Source organism: Meleagris gallopavo, chromosome 5 (genome assembly GCF_905368555.1).
Source record: "Meleagris gallopavo chromosome 5, MGAL_WU_HG_1.1, whole genome shotgun sequence".
Classification (NCBI taxonomy): Eukaryota; Metazoa; Chordata; class Aves; order Galliformes; family Phasianidae; genus Meleagris; species Meleagris gallopavo.
This window is the reverse complement of record NC_139408.1, coordinates 13,035,204-13,061,614: the sequence shown is the minus strand read 5'-3', so window position 1 is coordinate 13,061,614 and position 26,411 is coordinate 13,035,204. Positions and strand designations below refer to the sequence as shown.

The following is a 26,411-nucleotide window of genomic DNA, read 5'->3' as shown; positions in this document are numbered from 1 at the left end:
AGTCACTCAATTATAAGATTATAACAACCTAAAAGGCAATCATCACAGACAGTGCATCATTTGAATATCCAGTCTGCGCCTACGCAGTATGAATCTGAATAGTTAGGTTACCATTTTCAGAGTTTAGCTTACAAAAACAGTGCAAGCTCAGACCTGGGACTGAAAATGGCTAACACCTTGTCTTCTTCCTAGAGACTCTTTTGAGTGTTTATGCTTGAAATTCTGTATGAAAACTGCAGAATACTATTTTGATGTCTAATTACTCCTTAGCAAACCTAAATTTCTTGAATAAAAGAATGAGGAATACATCCTTATATATGTGATGCTAAAAAGACCGATCTGTTCTCCATGTGCAAAGTGCTGGAATGAGGAATGGTCTATGAAAAGTGAAGTATGCGAGTGTGGCACAAACTTTTGCAGCAGACTTGAAATGAACCTTAAGTAAAACAATCCATAGCAGAATGGGAGAAAGAGGAATTGTAGCCTGTATTTCATAAATTCCATTCTTATAGTTCTTTTGAAATTAAAAAGATCATTTTTAGCTGTAATAATAATGAGCTGGAAAAAGAAATGAGCAACAGAGATGACTGTTTCCATATCTGCCATTTTGTTCCCTGTTCCCTTAAGATCTGGTCAAAATTTTTCTAATTGTAAATTGTAGGGGAACAGATAAATGATGGAAAGCTGCAACTCACTGATCTGTTCTTGCCTCCATGACTGACGTCTTGATAGAAACCTTTACAAGCATCATGGAGAAAATCCTTGAGAACTCTAGAGACTTCACTTAGAGTGAAGAGTGGGGAGATCTCCTTCTGCTGTTGACCAGTGAGCCCTGCCAAAGTCAACTTGCTTTCCTCATGTTTCTTCAACAGAAGTTCATAGAGGAGGCACTTCTGTGAAATGGAGCAGTAGAGTCTCTGCAGACGACTGTATGTCAGGAATTCGGATATGTTGGCTCCGTTGTCAATAAATAACTTCACGAATTCGGGTTTGTCATTGATCAGGGCATCCATCATCACTTCCTCCAGGTCGCAGGACTAGATGGATTGAAGGAAGGAAAAGAGAAGAAAAAACAATGAAGTGGTTTTGGAGGTAATAGTTGATGGATGAGAACATTTCCTTAGGATTTGCAAACTTTACTTTCAACCAAGTTAACAGCAGATCCGATGAGATAGAGAGGTAGAACTATGTAGAAAGTGTTTATGTGAGCATTAATGTTAGAAGGTTAATGTTATCATCTAGAGGATACCAGAAAGATAACCTAGGCAAAGGGTTCTATGGCTGCCTAACCTCTTAGTGAAGAATTCAGGTAATGCTGAAAATTGAAACCTTCTGTCAGGATGTTTATGTCCCACACCTGTTGGATTATAAAGCAATAGGCCTCTAAGGCAACAAAATCGTGTACCTTCCACTCCACGTCACCATTGAATATTTCACTTTTAGCTATGTCCACTCTATTCCAGGCCACTGCCAACTTGAGTTCATCCAGATATTCCTGGGCATCCTGACTGTGACTTTTACATGCTGGAAGAAATAGGGAATGCAAATAAACTCAGTACTTTACACTAGTTACATTTAATTTAATATACCACTGGTAATTTGATTAATTACATGAACTCTCCTACAGTTAGCACATGTTTGTGGGTTGCTTAAACAGGAAACCTGCACGGGTATTTTTTCTCTTAACTTAAACAGTAATCTAAAAGCACATATATATATATTTTTCAATATTTTTGGTGGGTAAGTTATCTGTTGAAACTTTAAGTTAAAATATCTAGTATTTTAAGAGGAAGCCTGATCTGCAGAAAGTGTTGGGTAGGACTATTGTTTGTTTGTGTTTTGTTTTTTTTTTTTAAATCTTGTTTTAATTAGCACATCAAGATTAGGATGTCATTTCTCCATGCAAAAATTAGGCTAGTCTAACTCAAATTGAAATGGCTGGCAGAACAAGTAATGCATTTCAGAAGATAGAATGAAAGCTCTTTATAGAACCCAGTTGTTTCTGGAACGGAGGTGATTTATGTCTGTTTTCTTTTTTCTTGGCTTGTAAGTGGAATAACTTCCAGCATATTTTTGTTCTTCTATAGCCTCTGCTACTAAGAGAAGCATGTGTTGAAATAAAAGACTGATTATAACAGTACTATACAATAGCATGAGATTAAAAAGCAAAAACTAGTTTAATGTAAGGTTCAGGAGCTTTCCTCCTGGTGGAGGTAATTACCTGGTGGTAATTGCCAGTCACTTTCTCTGATGCAACTCTGCATCAGAAAGGAAATCTTATCCAGCAGCCAACTGAACTTGCTTAGGACAAAACTAGAATACATTTACGGCACAGAGAAGTCCAGAAATAGAAGTATTGTATTTATTATTCTTACCTTTCACTAAAGCTTTTAAAATGACTGTGTCTAGTTCTGAATCGTCTTGCTCAAAGTTGTGCAGCGTTAGAAGATGTTGGTGTGAAATAATGTTCCGAATCTATTGGGAGTTGGAATGAAAATCATTTAGCATGTTAGCCTACTGCTAAATGCTAGTGCTTAAGAGCTCAATGTAGATCACGTGTACAGTTTTTTCCAAAGAACTTACACTCTAAATGTAAAGCTGACGTTTGGCAAGAAGACAAACATTAGCTTCCCATGTAAAAAGATCGTAGGGCATGGAGGGAGTTGCTATCTTTTCCAGCATCACATGGCATGCATGGTAGGAGGGACAGAATTTGGATATGCTGAGAACCAGAGCAGTGTTTGAACTGAAAGATCCGAAACTCTCATTCTTATTGACTTATAGCCATGCTGTGACAAGCACACCACTAATTCTGCTTTACCTCTTCCTTCGTTATTATTAACATTTTATTCCCAGAGTTTTTTTATGTAAAAGCACAGCCTCTAAAGCTTGAGTAAAACTTATATCTAATATTGATATTAATAGTGCTCTTCTTCTGCCTCTTTATTTGAATTTTATTTCTCACAGTGCAGCTGCACTGGGTCTGTGTGAGCATCTGGCAGTGTTGCTTCTTGATGCCCTTCCATTTCCTTGTGGTATAATCTGACAAAGTTCTCCTACTGGAATTAGCATGTGGAACTTTAAAGCTAAAATTTACAGTGGAGACTGCAAAGAATAAGTAGTGGGTCAGGTTCTGTGAATTTCATTTCTCTCAGGGACAGGCAGTGCTTTTCAATCTCCCCAATAAGACAATGTCCAAGTGGTGGGTTTTTTTGTTTCTAAAATGTTTATGCATAATGGTTTGAGTCCAGTGTGCCTCAAAATCTATTCTGTTTTGTCGTTCCTTTTTAAGAATATATATAACAAACAATAGACAGGATAACTTTTAAGCACCCTTTGTTCTCATTAGTTTATTATGCTCACAGCAAGTTCTCCACTTAACAGCTGTAGATTGTGAATTAGGTCTCTTCTGTCACAGCTGTACAAGCTCCACAGCTGTGGAGGATAAATAATGCTTCATGTTCCCCAGAAGGACTGTGGGATTCTTGGGTGCTGGTTGTAACTTGTGGAAATAATTGAGAAAGGTTAGAGCCCTTGGTGTTCAACTGAGTCACTAGGACAAATGATCAACTGAGCTCTTGATTTTAATGCTAGAGAGGTGTTCTGTCATTAACATCAGAGCAATGGAGTAAAAACGTTCAGGCAGTACCCCGTCAAACCTGTGCTGAATGGGCTACTGAAGCCAGGAACGGTAGGAGAGAGCTTGTGAACATTATGCACATAATTATCAAACACTGCATGCAGTTATCAGACATATGATCTCACTGTTGCTGTCCACTGGAGAATGTCCTTCCATGGGAAGCTTTCTGCAGGGAATTTCTCTTTAAATTGCTTTTCAACAGCTTCTGGCTTGATGAGCTGCGGCTCATCCATGAATGCAGCTAAGATGTCAGCTGTTCCTCCAGACCCTGTTAAGATAAGCCAGGGAGCGGAATTTTCCAAACCGATGCAAATTCTCTGCAATTTAAAAAGAAAATTATTAGATTTGATGCATGGAAAGAAAATCTTGCTCAAAGAGGAATCACTTATTGCAAACTAGGAATAAATGCGTATCCAAATCAGAGTTACTCTGGATTCAGTTCAGACTTTTCTAGACCATTTTTTATTTTGTAGCAGATTAATCATTATAGGCCCATGACTATACATACTTCTTTGCATGACACAGCTGCTGATGAGTTAAGCAAGTGATTTGGACAGGCAGTGCATAAAACCTATCAGTCCGTGACTGCTTTCTTTTTTTCCCTCCCCAGCTCTTTCCCTACTGCAATTCGTGCTTTCAGTATGGTCAAATACAAGAGTAGCAGTAGACAGGAATTCTCAACAGGTTTTTATGGCGGCTAAACTTATATGTTCTGAAAATTGGGAGTTTACTTGTGAGAATACAACGCTGAGTCATAGGAAAAAAAAAAAAAAACATATTGAAGCACAACAGCAGCAAGAGCTAAAGGCTGCCAATTCTGTTGTGCAATTAGAAAGCGTCAAGATGGTTGTTGGGAGAGAGGAAAGCAGAGGCTATGGTAGCACAGTTGCAATAATGACTAATTGCTGCCAGTTACTACTTATTCTGGAGTTATGCAAGATGATGAAGAAACGCTGTGTTTCAATTCCGCAAACAGCAAGAGAATGAAAGGCGTTGTTGGCTTATTATTCATTTGTTTTAAAACAACTATTGTAGTCTTTGGTGTGCGTTGTCCAATTTGTCCTTAAAAGGTGGATATTCAAAATAAATAAATAAATAAAAAGGAAGTGCAATTGGTTATTCTTTCCCAGCAGATATGTGAATGTACAGCAGGTCCAACCAGTCACCTTTGGTTCTCCAAGTCACTTTGTTCTCCAGAGCTTTGAAAAGATGTATAGGTTCTGATGTGAATTTTCAACACCCAAGATGTAGAAATTTCTGCCATATTTAGCTTTGAGAATGAAAGCTCAAGAGGTGACGCTGTAATTTAAACAGTGAGATTTCTAATACCAGAGCGTGTTTTAATCTACCTGACAAAGATGTGATGAGATGCAGTGACTGGAAACTGTGACTAAAAAACGTCACCGGAAATGAGCTGTTATTCTTAAAGAAGAAACAGTCTACCAGGTTGTGTAACAGTCTCATCGTTTATAACATTTGAACAATGGTTAAATGTCTCTTTGGATTTTCAGTAGAGTATGCATCTTCATGCGAGAGTATTATATAAGAAATACAAAGCTGTGTGGACATTTATTCTGCTACTTTGTAGCAGTCAAATATTTTAAAAAGAAAAACAGAAGTCAGAGTGCCTCCTAGCCAACAACTTCTGTAAGTTATAGAAGTGCTCAAAAAAAAAAAAAAAAAAAATCATAACTGATTTTTCACTGAAGATGACGTGAATGTCAGCAGGCAACCATCCAGCCTTCTGTCATACAAGGTGTTTTATACTCAGGGGAAGTAGGACACTATAATGTGTAAGCTGCATATCTAGCAAACCTGGCCTTGTATCTCCTTGGTGCTCTGTGACAGTGGCAATCATCTCTCTTTTGCTGAACAGCACGGAATAATTAAGGCTTTTGTATGGCATCTCAATAATAGTACAGTGTTTCTATGCTGCTAGATTTGAAGCTAATTTCTGAGAATTTGTTATGACTTTGGGTTTCCCACTGTACTAGCTGGCAAGAAGCCCTAATGATCTGCTGGCACCTGCTCAAAATGAGGTTCTTCTCCTAAATAAATACTGTTAAATTTACTATTAACAGAATTCAGTTCTTAGTGGCTTATTGACCTAAGTTTTGAATTTATATAAAATGCCAGTACATGTATTTATCATCCAATCAAATTTTCCAGTGCCTCTTACCTCAAGTGTACCTGGTCTTCCATTTACCAGTAAGCAAAGCACGGGGATCTCAATGCTGCCTGTTCCTGTGAAATAGGTGATTTCATTTAAAACAAACAAGCAAAGAGCTTTCACAAGACTATTGTGTTTCTGCTGTCCCTTGAAAATGCTTATTCTGATTTGTCCTAATTCAGTATATACAAAAACTGGAGCCTGCAGGCTGCAGGAGAGTGCAAAAGAAAGTGCTGGAGGAGTAATGGTGCTGCCTTAGGTTGCAAGACAAGGTTAAGTTTTTAGAGAGTCAGCTGACATTACTTATATTCAGATGCAGTTAGAATTGATGAGATGTCACTTTGTCCCAGGTGTTGAGGAATGTTGCCCCATTCCTTTTATGCATGGAACCTAGTACCAGCAGGAATCATAGAATGGCCTGGGTTGAAAAGGTCCACAATGACCATCCAGTTCCAACCCCCTGCTATGTGCAGGGTCACCAACCAGCAGACCAGGCTGCCCAGAGCCACATCCAGCCTGGCCTTGAATGCGTCCAGGGATGGGGCATCCACAGCCTCCTTGGGCAACCTGCTCCAGTGTGTCACCACACTCTGTGAATAAATTCCTCTAATATCTAACCTAAACCTCCCCTGTCTCAGTTTAAAACCATTCCCCCTTGCAGTGGAATTCAGGAGAAACACACAGAGAGGACTAAATACCAGGAGGCAAACTGTGTAGACTATTTAGGGTGAGATGAGTCAGGTATGAGTTGATAAGAACCCTATGTTCCTCATTATTCTGATTAAACAACCTAAAATTTCATTCAATACTGCTCTAATATTTTGACTATCAATAACAAAACATTACATTTTTAGCAGTGCTGAATTCAAAAGAAATTCCAGTGAAATATTTGAATTATTGAATTGAATATTTGATTTCTATCATGGTCACAGGGGAAGAAATGATATAGACCTCCCTGTCCTTAGCCATCCTATCACAGGTTTCCATTTTTGAATTCAGCATTCAAAAAATGACTGTAGAATGGCCTTCAAAAAGTTCTGTCAAAACAGTAGCATCGTGAAATGAATGCCTTTTGGTTTCAAACTATTTTTTGATGTTTCCCAAACTGTATATGGATCACCAGTTACTGCTGGTTGTAACATCTGAAGTGGAATGCCTACAAAGATAAAGTAGAATTACAGGCTAGCTGTGCTTGGCATGTCACTTCATTTGTCTTAGTGAATGGCGTGGAATTGTCATACCTCTTTAAAGTGTTGTTTTAGGTTGAATAGTGACCCCTGTGACTACAGGATCCTCAGGAAATACTTGTGGTTTCAACCTCTTTTTCACTTTGAGTAGATGTAGATTAAATTCGGCCTCTGTGTGTGTGTGAGGCGATGGGGAAATTCTAACGTTATACTGGGGAAGGTGGGAAGTTCTTAAGTGCAAAGAATATTCCAAATACCCAAACTTCCTATTTAACTACTGGTAGATATTTTTAATAGAGAATTATGCATCATCTTGGAGTGTTTTAGTTTAGTAAAGTCCAAGTTTGCTGAAGTTGAGTATAATTTTTTTTTTTTTGACAGGAAATTGTTCCACTGAGACTCGTTCAATCAAATTTGGTCTGCAAGCAGAAAGAGGCTACTTTCTAACTGTCAGCACTGAAACCTGACCCTACCATTACAGTCCATGTGTGCTCTATCCCATCTGAGTGACTGGATTTGCTTTCTTTGGGTGCATTCACACACTCAGGTGCATCTGTGCAACTATAGGCTGTGTAATTGAATATTCCACTGGTGCACAGAAATGCCAATAAGTGATCTCTTTCTCTTCAGTTTTAGCACTGTAGGTATTATAGAAACAAAGAAAAGGGGAAAGTAATCTCCTTAAAACTAAACTGAAGTATTTCCACAAGTAGCAGAAGGAGGCCTGTCCCCGTACTTATTTCTCATTATAAACAAAGCTCACGTAGGTTTAGATGAGCATTAGATATATATTGTTTACCCTGGATAAAATACTAATACGGTTTAAAATTTTTCAGGAGGCTTTGGATCAGCTCTTTTTGGCCAGAACTCAAGATCCTGCATGTGAGAAGGGAGGAAAGTGTACAGCAGTGAACATCCATTTCTTAAAGCTGCTGGTTTAGGGCACTTAAAGGAGGATTTATTTTCCATCTGCTGTCTTTTAAGGCAATTTATGCTATGCTTTGAAGGTCAGCTTTGAGTTATACTTAAGGAGATGCAATAAATATCAGGATTTCTGCTTCACAGAGCAGCTTGTTTGTGTTTTTTTTTTCTTTTTTTTTTTCCCCAACCTAAGTAAGCTTAATTCTGCCTCTTGCACAGCGACAACTGTGTTTACTTGATCTTGCCTATGCAGATGATAAACTGAGAACTTGACTTGCCTTTGATAAAGACAGAGAACCACAGGTATCCTTCTAACATCACTGTTGCTCAACTTAGCATGCTTCTCTGGTCTGCTTACCACCATATCCAGTGCGCTGTTCTGAAATGTGCTTTTCCAAGGTGAGCCGTAGTTTAGTGGTCTCATCTGGCTCATCTGGTGTTACACGATCCACCAAAATAAAATGGGAATGATTGTGGTCCAGTGAATACAGTGGGCCTTGGGCATTATCATCTGATTGGTAGTGTACAAGACTTCCATCCTAGAGATAAGAGGAGAGATATTAATGTTCCATACAAAGCACAGCCCATGTTTCTCTGTGTTTTGTCTCCATTTTTCATGTTGTCTATGCCTTGCAGTATAGCACCATCTTTCAGTCGTGATCCTATAAAAAGGATGCTGAAGAAGAAAATGTTCCTTCTGTTAGGTGCCAGATTTGATAGAACTGAAAGCTGAAGTCCCTGAAGCTTTCCTCTCAAGCTCTACAAAATATGCTGACATAAATCATCATCTCTGAATCACAGGTATTCATTCAGGTGTTTTGGAAGTGTTAGTTAGGCAGGTGAAAGGGGCCGTGAGACTTGATAATTGTAAGTGAAGCCGTACTGTCTCAGAGGGTTAAAGTCTCTGCTGGTGCAAACAGGCTAACTTGCTCATTTCAGTAGTGTTTTTGCCATGTGCATACCAGTATTTAAGTTAGCTTGCTCCTCAACCACATCAAATGAAATGCAGCTTGGTTTAATTGACAAGATTATATGAGATCTAATGGCAATTCATAATTTGGAAGCCTTATTCTAAGGAGTGAGTGACAGGTAGATTTTAGGAGGTGTAATCTATTTCTCTTATTTTGGGCAGGAGGTGTCGCTTACTGAAATTATTTATTAATGAATTCTTATATTAAATAACTGTCTGGGTAAAACAGAACCCCTGTTTCAGCCTCCTATTGTAAGGATTGCACAAATCATAGACAACCACCTGTGCTTTTTCAAGCTCTCCTTCCATAAATATACCTCTTTCTTTTCCACTGCTGCACTTTCACTTGATATATCATTTCTAGCTGCAAGCCAGGCTGCATATGCCTCGTTATTTTTCTTTTTCCTCTTCATAACCACTGTTCTGTTGCAAGTAAGCCAGATCAGTGCTGTGGTTTAAAAGCTGCTTTATCTTTCACTTCTTCCCCAATTCCTGCAGCCTTTGAGTTGATGAGCAAACTACCAGCTTAGCTATTGTGCCTATGTATTGTATTATTCCTCCTGCTAATTTTGTGTGTACAGATGTGCCTATCTAGGTATAGCAATGTAATTATGCAAGTTACCTAGTTGTTATAAAGGTGTGGTAGAGAGATTTACATTGTTTTTAAGAGCCAGATCTTATGTGGAACCCTTGTGAATCTCAGCTTTTGTTGTAGTCTGTTGGAAAAAGCAGGTGCCCAGCTGAATCCTGAGGGAAATTCAGGCTAGGAGCTGGTCAGGTTCTCCTCCACAGCCAAGGCTATGGCTGATGTTGGAGAAGCAGTGAACTTACTACCAGAAGCTTGTAGCAACTTTGCTGATTTGTTAAAAACATAAAGGAATTTGGATAACAAGCTCTTTTATGCTGCTGAAAGAAGGGCTGAGCATACTCCATGCCATTCTGCCAAGCTACTTTCTGAAACAAAGCTGTATAAGGTCAAACTGCAGAAGTGAAATAGCCTCCAAAGGTCAAAAGAGTTGTAATAAGATGTGCTCCTATGGCTTCTTTTCCTCTCAGCAGCTCTGGGAAGAGTCACATTGGAGGCTGTTCCAGAGGGAAAAAAACAAACAAAAACCAGTAAACTTGCACGTTCACAAGTTTTTCTGGCCTCCTCCTCTCATTCCACATCTCTCATTTGTTGGGGAAAGTTATATTAAAACAGTTTATTTGTCCTTAAATTTTGCTTTGATGGAGGGTGTGCCTGTGTTCCGCTGCCATGTAACTTTAAGCCTGCTCACCAGAGATTTGTCCTTAGATTAGGGCTGTGAGATGTAACAACTAACTGAAAAAGGCTCTCGGGGATTTTCCTATTTATTCCCTGAAAACCTGGAAGTGATCATTCAAAGATATTTAAAGCATGCCAGTAAAAGAAACAAGGAAGAGATCCACTGATTTCAGGGCTTGTTTTTCTCCTTGCAAGTGTGTGGTGTTAGCTCTATTTTATACAACAAGCTGTGCTAATAGCAAGTATAAGGTGAACTGGATTTAGATCAACAACCTTGTCTATAGTTCTTTTGTCTTAAAGTAACTGACTAAAATCTAGAATGTCTTTTGGTAGATGTAGTGCCAGAAGTCAACGGGTCAAGAATGTTCTACAAGTATTCTTTGACAAAGAACTTGGGCTCTGGTCAAGAAAGAGAAAATCTAATTCTGTAACAGTGCACTTGTTTTGTAGCTGTTTGGGATAGATTGAGATGCCTTGTGATTAGCCCAGGAGGGAGGTGCAACAGTTGGTTTACTCTTGCTGAAGAAACTTTCCTGAAGAAAATTCCCTACTGTGATGAACCAAATTCTTTCCTCTGAACCACCCAAATAAGTTGGTGTCTTTCAACTGGAGAGTCTCATCTGACTGAGCACGCAGCTTGGCAAAAGGTGTGGAAGGGAGGGAAGCCCAGTGACAATAAAATGGCAGTACGATCTGGCAGCTTCTCCCTGCTGATAGCTGGTATTTGACTGCTGCCTATCTGATAAAGAGCTAGATACAAATTCAAAGAGCTGTCTTTGTCATTTGCTTCTCAGCTTCTGCGGGGAAATAGCACATACGGATTGTCATTAATTGTCACCACGCACCTGCATGACTCTTATAACAGTTTGCTTAGGACAGACAGAATATACAGTGACAAGAATGTCATTAATTGTCTTCTCCACTCGCAGGTCAATTCAGCATCAACTTGTCTTGGCATTTGCAATAATTGATGCATAAACTTCCATTGCTTTGACTTGAACTGTAGAGAGCCTAGAATTCATGCAGACTAGACCAAATCCTGCGTGTGTAGCATTTGTGGCCTGAAATGTAGATAAGCTTTTGCATGTTACACACCAATTCAGTGACTGGTTAGGAGAACTTGATAATAAAATATTTATGGCTCCATTTGATACTAAGATATAGGATACTTCCGAAACAGCTTGGAATTCTGCAGTAAGTGGACAGGGCAAAAAAAAAAAAAAAAAAAAAAAAGTGTTGAAAGTATCCTGTGATGTGTTTTTTCCTGAAGTTCCTTTTTACCCAGATACTGAGCTCGTGTCCAATACTGTCACCTGCTGGATATTTGAAGAATAGCTGCCAGATATACTCTGCAGGGCACAGAATCATTGGGTTCTAACGACTTTCCCTGCTTTTTGCCTCTGTCTTCTCCTAAAGCACACATGGAACTCCATTTCTGTTTTTAAGGTAGCTCAACGTTCTGTTCTCTACTACTTCAACAGTTTGTAAACTTGGAGATCGCTTCTGAACAATCTTGTCTTGTGAGTAGAATAAGGGGAAAAAATACCTTTGTGTTGTCCAGAATTTCTCTGTGCTGAATTTTTCCAAGGGAAGCAATTCCTATGGCAATGACTCTTACTTTGGATGAAGTACTAGCCAAGGCGTGATCTCGGACTGCTTGCACCAAGTGCCTTGTTATTCCAACTCGTAAAGCGCCGGTAAAAATCCAGGCATCTGGAATTATTGTTTTTTCAATTGTTAGATAATTTCTTTATCGTTGAACATTTGTGTGCTTAGTAACATTATTTTAAGTACCAGATTTAAGCTTTGTTTAGATAGTCAGATTACCTGCGGACAAATTATCGCAGAATCATAGAATAGGCTGGGTTGAAAAGGACCACAATGACCATCCAGTTCCAACCCCCTGCTATGTGCAGGGCTGCTAACCAGCAGACCAGGCTGCCCAGAGCCACATCCAGCCTGGCCTTGAGTGCCTCCAGGGATGGGGCATCCACAGCCTCCTTGGGCAACCTGTTCCAGTGTGTCACTACCCTGTGTGGAAAAACTTCCTCCTAATACCTAACTTAAACCTCCCCTGTCTCAGTTTAAAACCATTCCCCCTTACCCTATCACTATCCACCCTCATAAACAGTCTTTTCCCCCTCCTGTTGTTATACTCCCTTCGAATACTGATAATCTTAATAGACTATAACATTTAGAATTAAAAAATGTATACTGAATGCAAGGCTTTAATAGAGAAAATAAGAAATCAGGTGCCCAAGTAGACATGCTTTATATATCATGTGATGCAACCTTGTTGTCTTTGCTGTGCTGTCAACACACCCTTCAAGAGCCTTATTTCCAGACTGTACTCAATGTCTGAAAGCGAGTAGAAACATTACTACACCAGGCAGGCCTGGTTGTTAACAGAGCACTTTCAAAAACGTAACACAAAAGACCTGGAGATCTTAAAGCTATCTAATCTTAAGTATGGAAATCAGCTGGGTGTAAAACCAAAGAAAACTGTCTGGAACCAAAGTGCCAAGAAAAAAAAAAAAGGTTTGATAGTTGGCTCTTTCATTACAGAAACCAAAGCTGTTTAAATCTTGTCTGACCCAGTGAGCTGAAACCAAAAGCTGTGAAGCAATCATGCGAGCAGGGCCACTGACTCTAGAAGATCACTAGATGTGAGAATCCAGCAGGAGTATAAATTCTTCCTTTAATGCATAAAGTACTAACCTGTGCTTTGGGCTGCCTTAATGAGTCCTTTTTTTAAGGTGTCCCGCAACCAAGGCTTCATCTGGAAATTTTCTTCTTCCCCTACTAAAGAGACAACCAAATTGGGGCCGGTAGCTTCCATTTGTTGAGCATGACTTCAAATATAACTCCAGGGTGAATAGTGCACGGGACCTTAATAAACTTGAATAGAAACAAAACAAACAAACAAAAAAACCCTGAGTAATAACAGCACAGTAGGATATAGTAAATGTAAAGGCAAATGTATCACAACAATTAAATGGTTATTAGTACCCCTTGATTATTTGAGCAAGATCTGACAGAGAACGAAGTACTAGAATGAATTTAACAGGCTTCTGTGAAATTCATAAATAATAAATATTCATAATTCACAAATAAATTCAAAACAATCTCATTAATCGTGTCAGCTCCATGGGTTTGTTCTGCATTATGAAGTCATAAATTGCTCTCTCTCCTTTAGTGCTGCTATTCTTCTTTAATTGCCTTCAGTTTCATGGCAGTTTAGCAAAGCCAAGAAATCTCTGAGGCGTTTCTTGTTTCTGAGGTAGCTGAAATGTTTGCCTGATTTCGTATCTGTTTTTCAAGTGTCCACATCCTCCTCATTTTCAATTGAGTTTTCTTGGCCTTTATTCAGGCTAGGTTTCCATTTGGCAAAGTAAATGCTTTTTACTGTTGGATTACCAGTGCGCACTGTGCTTAGACTTCACAATGAAATGAAACCTTAAGGCTGAGTTCTGATCCTAGGAATTCCTTCTGCTGGGGGGGAGCAGATCAGATTCAAGAGAGCAGTGAGGAAGAGGGTCTGTCTGTGCACAGCTTTCTTTATGTATTAGCAGAAAAGGGAGAGAACTTTGAGAGCCTTGAAGCAGCTCAGCAGTTTAAATCTATAGTAATTAACTACTTGGAAGAAAGTGGTTAAAACAGGGAGATAATGCAAAATGAAGGACATGATTTTATTTATTCATCCTTTTTTAAAGGGGAAAACAGATGAGCAACTGTAACTGTGGTAGGTCTGTGTGGGGAAAATGATTGATTTGTCTTTGTTAATAGGTGTCATTTAAAATTACAGCGCTGTTTATAAAGGTTTGTTCTCTGCTTTGGTTAGAACGTGGTGCCTAGTGCTCTAATATACTCATCTTCAATGTTATAATCTCTGTATTAACAGCTGAGCAATAGCAATAGTGCCACAAGCTTGAGATTCCTTATTGCTGTACCTTTCCACGTTTCTTCCCAGAAGCTGTGAAGTCAATTTCTCCTATGCAGTATGGCAATTCTGTTTTGAAAGTTTCTTCTTTGTCACTGCTGCAGTACTTGGTTTCCATCTTCTCCATTCAGTTTTTCAGGTGATCACCAGGCTGTTCACTGAAATGATGGTGAGACTGGAAAAGGAGAAATGGACTAAACTGGAGAGGCCACAAAATCCACAAATTTACATCTAATTGAGTTTTTAGCTAAATATTTTTCTATTTCAGTATTATGGTTGTACGGCCCAGCTAAAACTGAAGATGTTTATGTTGGATATGTGAGCAGAAGGAGGGAGATTCCATAACGCAGCTTTGTAACTTAGGTTATAGAAAGGCGTGAAGGAATAAAGCAACTTGAGTGTCATTTAGCTGGTAGAAATCTGAATTACGAAGTACAAGATCCCACATTCTGTCCAAAGCCATGTGGGGTGTTTTAGAGCCCAAGAGATAAACCCAACTCTAAAGGAGGGAAAGAGATACCTTAACCATAACTATTGCAAGCAAAGGCTGAGCTGTGTCAGTGGATGTCTGAATAATGCTGTCTTTCTGTTGTTATGCACCATGCTACTATGATTGATATTATCCAACACAAATACTAAATAACTAATTGATGGCATTGTCTTCACCTGAAGATCATAGGATCGTGGAATGGTTTGAGCTGGAAGGGACCTTTAAGACCATCTAGTTCCAAACCCTGTGATATAGTCAGGGACATCTCCCACTAGACCAAGTTGCTCAAAGCTCCATCCAGCCTGGCCTTGTGAGGGGAGGTTTGCTGTCTATTTGCTCCTGGAATAGGTTATTTATTCATAAGCCAAAATATGTAAGATTTTACTTAACATACAGTTCAAAAAGTGATGTGGTTTTCTTTATATGTGGCTACAGGAATGTTGGCAAGTAATCCATCCTAAAGCAAAGGTCATACGGTAAGAGCTGCTCTTCTCTTTTACATTACTGGAAGAAGTCTGCTTGCTTTCCAGTTCCACTGGGCTGGTATAACCATAATTTGAAAAGAATACGTACAACTTGTATGCTTTATTTTGTTTCTCTTCAGTGCAAGAACAATGAAAACAAAAGATTTCTCCCCTCTGACCTCATCTGCATACTCAGTACATTCTTAAAAAATTCCATGTGATAGCACGCCATAAATGGTAATCAACCCTGCATTAATGAGTCCATCTTCATAAAAATCCTAATTTCCAGGTCAAAAAGGCTTGCTGTAGACTTAAAAGTGGGTCAAACTAGCACCCGTGTGGTTCTATTAGGATGCTCCAGCAGAGGGAGCAAGCTCTCCAGCTGTTTCCTATGGGGAAATCTGAACTGCTTTAATACTGCTGTCTCTTAATTTCTTCTTTACATTTCCCATGAAAATGTTGTTAAGAGTTGCCTTGTTCTCAGATTTTCCTCTGAAAACTGTTAAGGACAGTTTTCCTTATAAGCTATTCCACACTTCCCTTCCTCCCCTTAACTTCAGACTTAGATCAGTGCTTTAAAAATACTGCTCTTCTTCTCCCTGACAGCGCAGTAGTCACATCTTGAGAGAAGTGTTTATTTTGAATTCCAGGATATCAGACTTCCGCAAGTTAGTGTCTTACCTAGAGACCTTATTTCAGATAATCAGTAACAGATATTGTCACAAAGCCTACCTGTTTGAGCACACTTGGCCATGGGAGACACGGCTTTGTCTCCTAAGACCATGGAAGACAGTATTCTAAGGGGGGAAAAATAGTAAATACAGAGCCATAAACAACAGATTTTAGCTATTCTAAAGTACAGAAGTATTACTTCCTGGAACTTGCTGACAAAACAAAGGATTTGATTAGAAAAAGGTACTTAGGGCTGAATTCCCAGGGTACATTTAGTCACCATTCATCACTGTACTAAGTAGTATGTGTTTATTTGTAACTGCACACGGGCAATGACCTCAGAATAGACAGCAAATTAGTAAGTAATTAGACCGTTAATGTGCTCTCATGGTTAATTTTATGTCTAGTTCCAGATCCTAACTTGTAAAATTTGATCATGAGGCTATATTTGATATCTCTTTTGGAACAAAGGTGTGGAATTACTGAGACTTGTGCAGGATCTTCTGGTATTTGGACAATTCATTTTTGCAGTTATTTGATTTTTAGTTTAGCAACTCTGGCTCTTGATGGTAGCAAAAAAATAGTGAAAGAGACAAAAGTGGATTAAGGTGCAGAAGCTTTGTTCATAAGCAAGGAAGCCAGCTGGTATCTGGCACTGTACAGAGCATGCTTTTCTCTCTCTCTTTTTTTTTTTTAATTTAGTTTCTAATTGAATAATCTTCAAACCATGATGCTAGAGATTGCGTGCATTTTGGTGGAAGCATTATGTCATGTTTCCATCCTGTTCTTATGTCCAGTCCTTCAGCACCCCTGCCAAGCCGCTGTCTGTGGTGGGATACAGAGCTAAATGGAATTTGGTATCTTGTACAGCTGTTCTTGTGTTCATATCCTAAGCCAGAAAGATATCATGCGTTAAGAGAAGCAGGAAAGTGGAACTGACAGAACAGCAAAACAAGTCCCCGAGTTGTACAGGATTCTGAGTGGTTTCTGTACAAGAACTTAGTGTGGCCCTACATGGAGCTGAGAAATGACACTGGATGAGGTCATGAGCTGTTGTTGGGTGCAGTTTACCAAGTTTCTGCATGCAGCCTTCAGGAACTTTTACAGACAAAGCCAAGAAGCAAAGCCAAGTATCTTTTTGTTTTCAAACAAGATGTGACACATTGACATTTCTATTTGCTTTCTCTTCTACTTCTTGTTTAGCTCCCAAGAAGTGAATACTGGGCTTTTCAGTATGATGCAATAATAACTGTACAGTGTAAATGTTCCATGTTGTTGCAGTGTTCTAGCCAGTTGTACTAATGGAGTAAGGAAATTTTGCTTTGCTATTTGAAAGTGTGGGGGAGAAGATTTTAAAGGCAATTCGGTAGATACTGTGCAAGTGAAAGAATCAGAGGTTCCTTAGATTATGAATATTGCAAAATCACAGAATCACAGAATTGTAGGGGTTGGAAGGGACCTCTAGAGATCATCGAGACCAACCCCCCTGCCAAAGCAGGTTCCCTACACCAGGTCGCACAGGTAGGCGTCCAGGTGAGACTTGAATATCTCCAGAGAAGGAGATTCCACAACCCCCCTGGGCAGCCTGTTCCAGTGCTCCGTCACCCTCACCGTGAAGAAGTTCTTACGCACATTTGTGCGAAACTTCCTATGCTGCAGCTTATGTCCGTTTCCCCTCGTCCTGTCTCCACGTACCACTGAAAAGAGACTGGCCTCACCACTATGGCCGCCACACCTCAGATATTTATAAACCTGGATCAGGTCCCCTCTCAGTCTTCTTTTCTCAAGGCTGAACAGACCCAGTTCACTTAGCCTTTCTTCATAGGGGAGGTGCTCCAGGCCCTTCACCAACTTTGTGGCCCTCCGCTGGACTCTTTCCAAGAGATCCCTGTCTTTTTTGTACTGGGGAGCCCAGAACTGGACACAGTACTCCAGATGAGGCCTTACCAGGGCAGAGTAGAGGGGGAGGATCACCTCCCTCGACCTGCTGGACACGCTCTTCTTAATGCACCCCAGAATGCCATTGGCCTTTTTGGCCACGAGGGCACACTGCTGGCTCATGGCCAACCTGTCGTCCACCAGGACGCCCAGGTCCCTCTCTGCAGAGCTCCTCTCCAGCAGCTCATCCCCCAGCCTGTATTGGTGCATGCAATTATTCCTCCCTAGGTGTAAGACCCTACACTTGCTTGTGTTGAACCTCATCCGGTTTCTTACTGCCCAGCTCTCCAGCCTGTCCAGGTCTCGCTGAATGGCAGCACAGCCTTCAGGCGTGTCAGCCAATCCTCCCAACTTCGTATCATCAGCAAACTTGCTGAGGGTGGCCACTATCCCCTCATCAAGGTCATTGATGAAGATGTTGAACAAGACCGGACCCAGCACAGACCCCTGGGGGACACCACTGGTCACAGGTCTCCAGCCAGACTCTGCACCACCAACAACGACCCTCTGCACTCTGCCAATCAACAGGATGTCACCAGCTGCATAAGATTTGCAGCTGTGATTCCTGAACCTGAAAGCTGATCCACAATAAAAGTTGACTTGTCTTTCCATACATCTGTATAAGCTCTTGCAATATAATCCCTCACTCTGATGGTCAGAACCATAGAATAGTTGTTCAGTACTGCACACCTCCTCACTTTGCACTTCAGTGAAGCCCTACTGTATACCAATCAGTCAGCACACAGACTTTTTTCCCTAATTTTTTGAATATATATTCAGAACATAACATAGCTCTGCCATTTCCTCCTGGATTGTTAAAATTTCTGGTTTTCTGTTTCTTGCTTTAAAATGCAATCATGTTGCCCAACGCCTTCTAACAGGCAAAGTGGCATTAGGCGTGTATTGGCAAGCTGTGTTATAAGTTTTTTATTCTTTCTTGTGTTGAATTCTGTCTTATTCTGTTTGATTCTGGCTTTCACTTAAGTCTCTCCAGTGGTTTCAAGGGCTGTTCTTTGAGACTTGAGGCTGTACTAGATTGCAAATGTCAGGTCACAGCAATTGGGTCAAATCTTTGAGGTCAAACTCATGACGCTACGCTGAAGTCAGCCTAACTGAGGATGTTGCATCATTGTAACATCACAGAGCGTTGTTTAATTGTAAGGGTCTGGAATATGTCATGCCTTGGGAAAGATTAAGCAGATAGCCACTAAGAGGAGCATGGTTCAAGTACTTTTGAATGATAGGGAAGGTAAAGAAGGAAGCAAAAAAGAGATGATTATAAGCACAAAATCAGTGGGCAGTACTTCAGTGTTTTTTTTACTCTCTGAATACTGCTTCCTATTGTAAGTTGGTTTTGTTTTTTTGTTTTTTTTGTAAAGAAAATTCCACGTGTTGCTTTTATCCAAAATTTCATGGTTTTTTTTGTCCTTTATTTATGAAAATACCATTGTGTTAAGTCTGATGAAAAGATTCTTGAAGACAGGCAGTTGGAAACAGCTAAGGACTGAAAGAATGCTGTAAGTATCTTGCCTGCTACAATCTGTGCATATTTTTCATATTTTAAATATATCCTCTGTTCATATGTATATATATTAAGCAGTCTTACTTTAATTCTGGTTTAGGCTTAAGTACAGATTTTCTATCTAGGCTGCTGCTGGATATTTAAGTTTGTAGGTCAAATTCTGTCCTAGATGTTCCCACTGACTATAAGTACAAAACATCTATGAAAAGAATGTACCTCTAATGACTATCAGATTTGAAATATAACCTAGAAAACTATTTCTAACTAGCAAAGCAAGTTAAGACAATTATGAAAAGACAATTGCCAGTTCCACCTGCAGCTGGAAATGTGAGTCAATGTCATTTACGTTGGGATGGCCTGCTTAAATCATTCTGGGTGTCTGCCAGTCTCATGAATCATTATTTCTTTAACCTCATAAATGGGAGCTGTTAGAATTGTACCATTGTACAATGAGTGCTTGTAACACTGAAGTTTGCATGTCCCTAGTGCTCTTTTGTCCTTCATTCTGGGCAGTATTATATTTAGGCATTCCAGGTTTCTGGGTTGTAGGAAATTGGCAGATAGGTAAAGCATTAAGGGGATAATTGTCGTCATTTCAGGGAATCTCTGTAAGGCAGATCCCTATTGAGATTCTTCCAACGAACATCCATCCCTTTCTGGACTATTCTGTCTCCTGCCCCCGTCTCCCTGTTGATGCCTCTGCCATGTCTTCTCTCCTGCCAACCTCCTTCTCTCCTGCCACTTCTCTCCACAGCTTTCCAGAGATTCTTCCTAATCACTGTCACTGCTACTTAGCCCACTCTGAATGTGCAGCTCTTCCTCCTTGTGTGGTAACAAGGGGAGAGGTCACTCACCTCCCAGTGGGTGATGAGAATGCTGGTCTCTGTCATCTTTCCATTTCAGTGCTTTTATAGACAATCCAATGTTTTGGACAGCGTTCAGAATGTGAACGGAGGTCAAAATTGAGCCTTTCAAACACATCTTGTGAAAATGGACCTTGTCAAGGCGTAACTTGACCTCAGTTAATGTTTTCAAGTGTAATGATTGATTAACAGAATGGGTGTATGGTATTCACATGCTCTCAGACCTCACAGTAGTAAGAATTCTCCTTCATACCAGTAGGCTGATCAGCAGACTGAGACACACCCTGATTTAATCACTATTTGATTCTTCCACTCATGTAAGGGTACATTTGAATATGCAGGTGAAATGATTAAATATAATAATGATTTAACATCAGCAGTACTGAGCCAGTCACAAAGCCTGCCCTCTTTTACTTCATTGCCAGATGGAGCAAATCCATTAGATCTTGGTTTATATATTTTAGAGGATGTTTTCATGTGGAGGAAAGAAAATGGCACTAATTACCCATGCAGGTAATTGGCACGGGATGAGATGGCAATCCCAATGAAAACTCTTAGTCAGAAAAACAGACTGCTCACGGAAACAATGCAAGTGAAAATAAGGGAGAAGCTGTGATGAACAGAGATGAACACATTGAACTTGAGCAGGAGCATTCAGCTTTGAATGATCCCATTGGGAAACAAGTGACTTAGCTGTAGAAAAGAATCTAAGATTTTCAAGCAAACCAAGCATAAATGAGCAATGCTGTTCTTGCAAGAGGGAGAAATGTTGTATAGAACAGTATCAGCAGGAGAGCCTGCAAGAAATGTCAAGCCGCTCAGTGGTGCATCATGACAGCTTCAACTACAGTATTCTGTTTGGTTTGGGGTGCTAGGTTTCAAGAGTATTATGGACTAGCTGGAGAAGGTTTGAGCAGGAACAACAAGAATACATGGAGACAAAAAAAAAAAAAAAAGTTTGAGCAAGTTAGAATTGTGGGACCATTAGAATACTGTGTAGGAGACTATAGTGGAGGAATAAGGACAGTGTAACAGCCTACCACTGCAAAAAGTTTATGGGAACGATGTGTTGTTGCTGTAGCTAGGATTGCAAGTGAGGCTGAAGGGAAAATGGTAACGTGGCTGTCCAGGGGTAGTTGCTACAAAAACATTTATTTGGAAAGGATGAAAATATTCTGCCAGTGGTTTCGGAGTTAGTAAAGCCACAGTCCTTAACTGTGATATCACTATTTCATATCTCAAAGAACTTAACCTTAACCTGCATGTCACTGCAACCCTAAGAGCTGCACATGTAACTGCAGGTCTGATCATCAAGATGCATCTATGCTTATGTAATTTTAATAACTGAGATGTTCCTATTGACTTCAGTGCAAGTACTCACTCAAGGAAAAATTGCATCAGTGAGCTTACTGGGTCAAGGCCAGCAGAATATTAATACAATTATTTGTTTCCAGTGATAGCCATATTTCTATTTTGAATTGAAACATAATAAATATGCAGAACAAAGTAGAAATTGAGTGTGAATGCAGAGGAGATGGGGATGCTGGAGAAGACATCAATTGAATATCAGATGAAAAAAATAGATTGTAAATATAAGTATATAAAGTCCGAGATCTTTTTAGAGAACTTTTTAGGGAAAATAAATGCATATATAGTGAGACTGTTATATGTGTACATGCAATTATATACATTAGCTAGCTTATATTTCCATTACAGCTTTAGAAAATGTTTCTTGGGAATTAGCCCTTCAAATTCTGGTAACAATGCAGGAAGTGTTTCTGCATCACAGCCTGTAAAATAGAATCATCTACCATTATTGCCATAGAATTGCTAAATCGTTAAGACCTAGGAATGGTCCTTGTGCAGTGAAACTGGGCCAGATAACCTCTAGAGGTTCATTCCAACCATTCTGTGAAATATACCAGAAAAAACTGTGACCAGCTGTCCAGTGGATGGGACAAGCACACGGAAAATAATCAACAAGTTTCTGCACATTTGACTAGAACAGAGATAAAAAGCCAGTAGTGGGGGTTGACAGCAACTTTGGAATCAGTTCATTATTTGTAGACTTTGAGTTCTTAGACACAGGACCAGACCAGAGGAAACAACAGAAGCAAGGAACTTGAAATAAAATCATGTGAAGAAGTGAAGCACAGAAGTGGCCTAGTAAAATACGAGTTTAGGTTGGTTTTTCAGATATATTTATATGGACTGGCCCCATTAGGAGGTTTCAAAAACATCAGTGTTAGTATTTTCCTTACTTGAAAGTCAGTTGTATAAAGAGCGTTATAAATCCTAACTGCTCCTTATTGCACATGTACATTGTTAATCAGAAGAAAATATCTCAGGAAGAAAAAAATTATTTTAAAAATCAACAGAATCAAGCTATGGAGAGATATCTGGGAGGGCAGCCTTGTTAAAGAATGCCTATGTTGGTTCAGTAACATCTACTAGAGTGTACCTCTCAAGCCTATTCCTTCTTGTAACTACCAAAACACAAGAATGTGAGATAAATCAAATATTTGTAGGAGTTTTCTCATTGGTTTCTTGGAATGTGACTTGTGCTTTGGACAGGGTTAGTACCAAGCCTTCTAACAAATGAATGTGCAAAGTGCTAATGCAAATACAGGTATTTTGTCCTTTCTGTTTCTCTCTTTATATGCTTAATAGTGAAGAGCACTAGAGGCTATTTGAATAATGTACTTTTAGGGAGTTTGCAGAAATTTGCATACAGATGTCAGCCAGTAAATTTCATAGAAGTGGATTTATCCTGGGGACGGAACCTGAGAGGGTGGAGAGGTAATAAAAGGGAAAAGAAGACATCAAGGGAAATAAATAATGGAAGGATCAGATGGAGTTGATTAGAAAGAACACACATCAATACTGCTCAATTAAAATAAAGCAATTCATTGTCCTTATATAGCTCATTGTACATAGCATTGAAGGGAGCTTGACATCAGCTTCACATCCTCCTGGCCCTTCACTGTACTGTTCCCACAGCGTGGCACGCCACTTTGAAGCTGTGCCAGCATAACTCTTTGTGTGGGCTGGGTTCACTCAAAAAGAATTCATTTTTGCCAGCTCATTTTTCTGCAAAATCGGTTCACAAATGTGGTGTACAGCATGACATGCAGGCTCCTGAAAATGATGTATTGTGAAACCACAGCCATAGTTAATGCTGGGAGAAACTGTAAGAATGAGAACATATCCAATTCAAAACAAGTGCATCAGGAAGGGCAGTATTCAGATAAGGCAGGCATAACAATATCTGAAAAACTTAGCTGAAGCTGGCTTGTATGTGAACACATGACAAAGGGCTGCTATTGAGAGCAAACAACACTGCTGTACTATTGAAAGCAGAAGGACTACAAAATAAAAGGGTCACCACCCAGGAACAGGAAAGGCTTGCTGTCTGCTGTGGCTTTGCTCACATCAACAGCTGCTTTTCATTCCTTACATCTTTAGAGCACTGAACTCATAGTATTTACAAAAATTCACAGACCTGTTTCTCTCAACGCCAACACCTGACCCACAAAGTCGGCCTTTAGCATTAAGCTAGTATTTTACAAGCTCCACTTTACAACTGTGCTAGAATAATCTTTGCCTCATTTCATGATTGTCATGTGTTCACTGTATCTGTGTAATTTCATGTCTGCAGCCATTCATTCGGTTTTGAAAAGTGCAGTTATTATAGGGGAGGAAAGAAGTCACACTAAAATTAATTTTCATCTTGTTTCCTTGTGGGACTGCTTTTGTCTCTTATGTTCACTGCTTTCAGGCAAATTCTGTAAGCTCAAAAGGGGAGTGTATTCAAAACAATCTCTTTTGCATAAACCATATGCAAGGTGTACTGTGAGAATCTCAAGGCTTAGGAGCAGAATTTATTCTGTTTTAAATACAACCAAACTGCAGGCAAAATTTCCTTTAACGTTTTGAATTTGGTGCAGTGTGCAAAACTGGTATGGGTAGAACTGAGGTTGTCAAACTGCAAGGCACAGGAGAAAGTGTCTGAAGGTAGATGAAAACAGTTGACCTGGATTGTTAAGGATGGCTTCAGTGTACAGGAGAAAGAGACCTTTTATTTGGGATGTCCTTCAGACAGGCAAGAGGTGTGTGCTGGTAGGCACAGTGATTCCAACTCTGTCAAACCCACTCTGTATTAACATTCTGTATTAAAAGCCCCCATTTCTTCCCCATATGCGTATGCTTTCCCCATGTCTGTAACAGTTCTGCTGGGAAATGTACTCACAGCAATGTTCAGTTATAAGAAAGATGTGAATCTTCAACTACAGTGAATTCTGTGCTTGACAGAAGCATGTAGTGTAGTAGAGAGACAGAATAACAGATGCTTCCCTTCCCTTGGTGTTTATAAACATTCCAAGTGTTGCCTTGCTCCTTTTTTTTCTGCTTTCAATGTCTGTTTTATTAAGATGAAACTTCATAGTATCATAGAGTCATAGAATGTCTTGAGTTGAAAAGGACCACAATGGTCATCTAGTTTCAACCCCCCTGCTATGTGTAGGGTCGTCGACCATCAGACCAGGCTGCCCAGAGCCACATCCAGCCTGGCCTTCAATGCCTCCACTCCAGGGAAAAAGAATAATTGTTATTAAAAACAAACAAACAAAAAAACAGCACACAACAAAAACTAAAGAAAAAAACTTGTTCTCTCCTCTTTATAAGTTCGCTCCATAGCTGACTGAACCAATTTGTAAATCATAGATGAATTTTACTCAAGTAGCTGTAAATGAGCTATGTGCAACTATAGGCTTCTTCTCTTAGACAGCAGATAGTGATTTTCTTTGTATTTCATCAAGGCCTACTTACATCCCCTGTCAAACTAGAGAACAAAATCATTAAACAATGTGTGCCTTTTGGTTATGCTATTCTATTCATCTTCAGTTGCCAAACTTTCTGAGATTCCTAGATCTGTTAAAATGGACTTATTCTATGAAGTTCAAATTTGCCAAAGGTGAGGATGACTTTCTTTTATTGATTGATTGATTTTTTTTTTTTTTTTAGCTTACTGGGTGAACATGCTTTCCCAGATGAAGAATTAATAAAGAGTAAAATTAACCAACTCTGGCCTGTCAACATTCCCGTGTTCCCTGTGATCCTGTCTGAATGAAGTTAAATGACTTTCATCAGAAACCTTCCATTACAGAGGGCTTTTTCTACCTTGTCTGTGCCAACTAATGTTCAGACAGCCAAGTCTGTTCTGAATGCAGAAGGAGAACCAAGCAGCATAGTGTGCAGTTATGTTAGGCATATTGTCATGCCGTAAGCTCAAAGAAGGATCTGGTAGAAGAATCCCATGCAGCAGAAGTCTACAGTGCTAGAAAGTTAATATGTTGTCTAAATGGTGTAGGGTACAAAATAGTAGAGCACTCTTGAGTCTAATTGCAGAACAACAAAATATTGCAAGCGAGGTACTACTTGTGTAACAAAACCAAAGTACTGAACAGTAAAACAACTGATGGGAAGTTATTTATAAGGTGGATGAAGAATAACAAGAAGTTTGTGAAATTCCAGATATAGAAAATCTGACAGTTTTGCATATACTTCATATTCAGAAGGATAGAAGAACAGAATGGCTATTTTATATCACTGTTGATTACTCACAGGTGATGAAGAGGAAAGAAAATACAGACTAAGTAATGTTCTCTTTCTGGCTGATTCACAAGCTCCCCTTTTAAAACTTTAAGAGGACAGAATCTGCCTTTCTCTCCCAGGGAGACAGAATTACTCTAAAGGATAGGCATAAATACTAGCAATGCACACAACTCTTAGATAAATGTATATAGGCACTGTAGTATAGCTAGTGACCCTACCTGCTGGCTGTCCTTTGCAGCAGGCATGACTTCCCATCTGAAATGCTGAAGTCGCATTGAAGTGACTGTTGTCACCAATGTTTTTTGATGCTGCTCCCTTTCCCTGTTTGGGAGGAGGAAGATATTAACATACTACCTGGCACACCCCTCCACCCAGACTTATGACAACGAAAGTAAACATTGCTAGTGTATAATGATAACAGCTCTTCTCTGGGATGAAAATGAGCCCTGTTAAGCACGAAGATGCAAATAGTAAATTTTTCTCTATGCCATTAATGGGACATAGAGTTATCAGAAACAGGTGATCAGCTGGAATAGACTTTTGATGTGAATGTATTTTCTACACCAACTTTTCAAATTATGCAATAACACAGATGTTGGGTAACTGCACCAGTAACTAACTCTTCGTTCTCCTTGAAAGAGCCACATGCCTAACATCTGCTTTTTCAAGCTATAAGGAATCTGTAATAAACTTCCCAGAGCAGTCTGAGTGCTCTCTTAGTGATTTGGATTTCCAAACAAATACTGTTCATTTATCT

General features: G+C 39.6%; 1 protein-coding gene across 1 annotated transcript in view; it reads right to left on the bottom strand.

The window, feature by feature from the left end:
- The window catches only part of TRPM5 (transient receptor potential cation channel subfamily M member 5), a 48,282-nt gene extending 22,317 nt beyond the window's left edge, over window positions 1-25,965 (bottom strand). The window contains 11 exon segments of the mRNA XM_085224296.1: window positions 696-1,037; window positions 1,406-1,524; window positions 2,376-2,475; window positions 3,766-3,957; window positions 5,820-5,884; window positions 8,277-8,457; window positions 11,699-11,865; window positions 12,871-12,978; window positions 12,981-13,050; window positions 14,103-14,267; window positions 25,873-25,965. Of these exon segments, the coding sequence (XP_085080422.1) occupies window positions 696-1,037; window positions 1,406-1,524; window positions 2,376-2,475; window positions 3,766-3,957; window positions 5,820-5,884; window positions 8,277-8,457; window positions 11,699-11,865; window positions 12,871-12,978; window positions 12,981-13,050; window positions 14,103-14,219 (1,461 nt within the window). The 5' untranslated portion in view covers window positions 14,220-14,267; window positions 25,873-25,965.
- Between the last annotated feature and the right edge of the window lie 446 nt (window positions 25,966-26,411).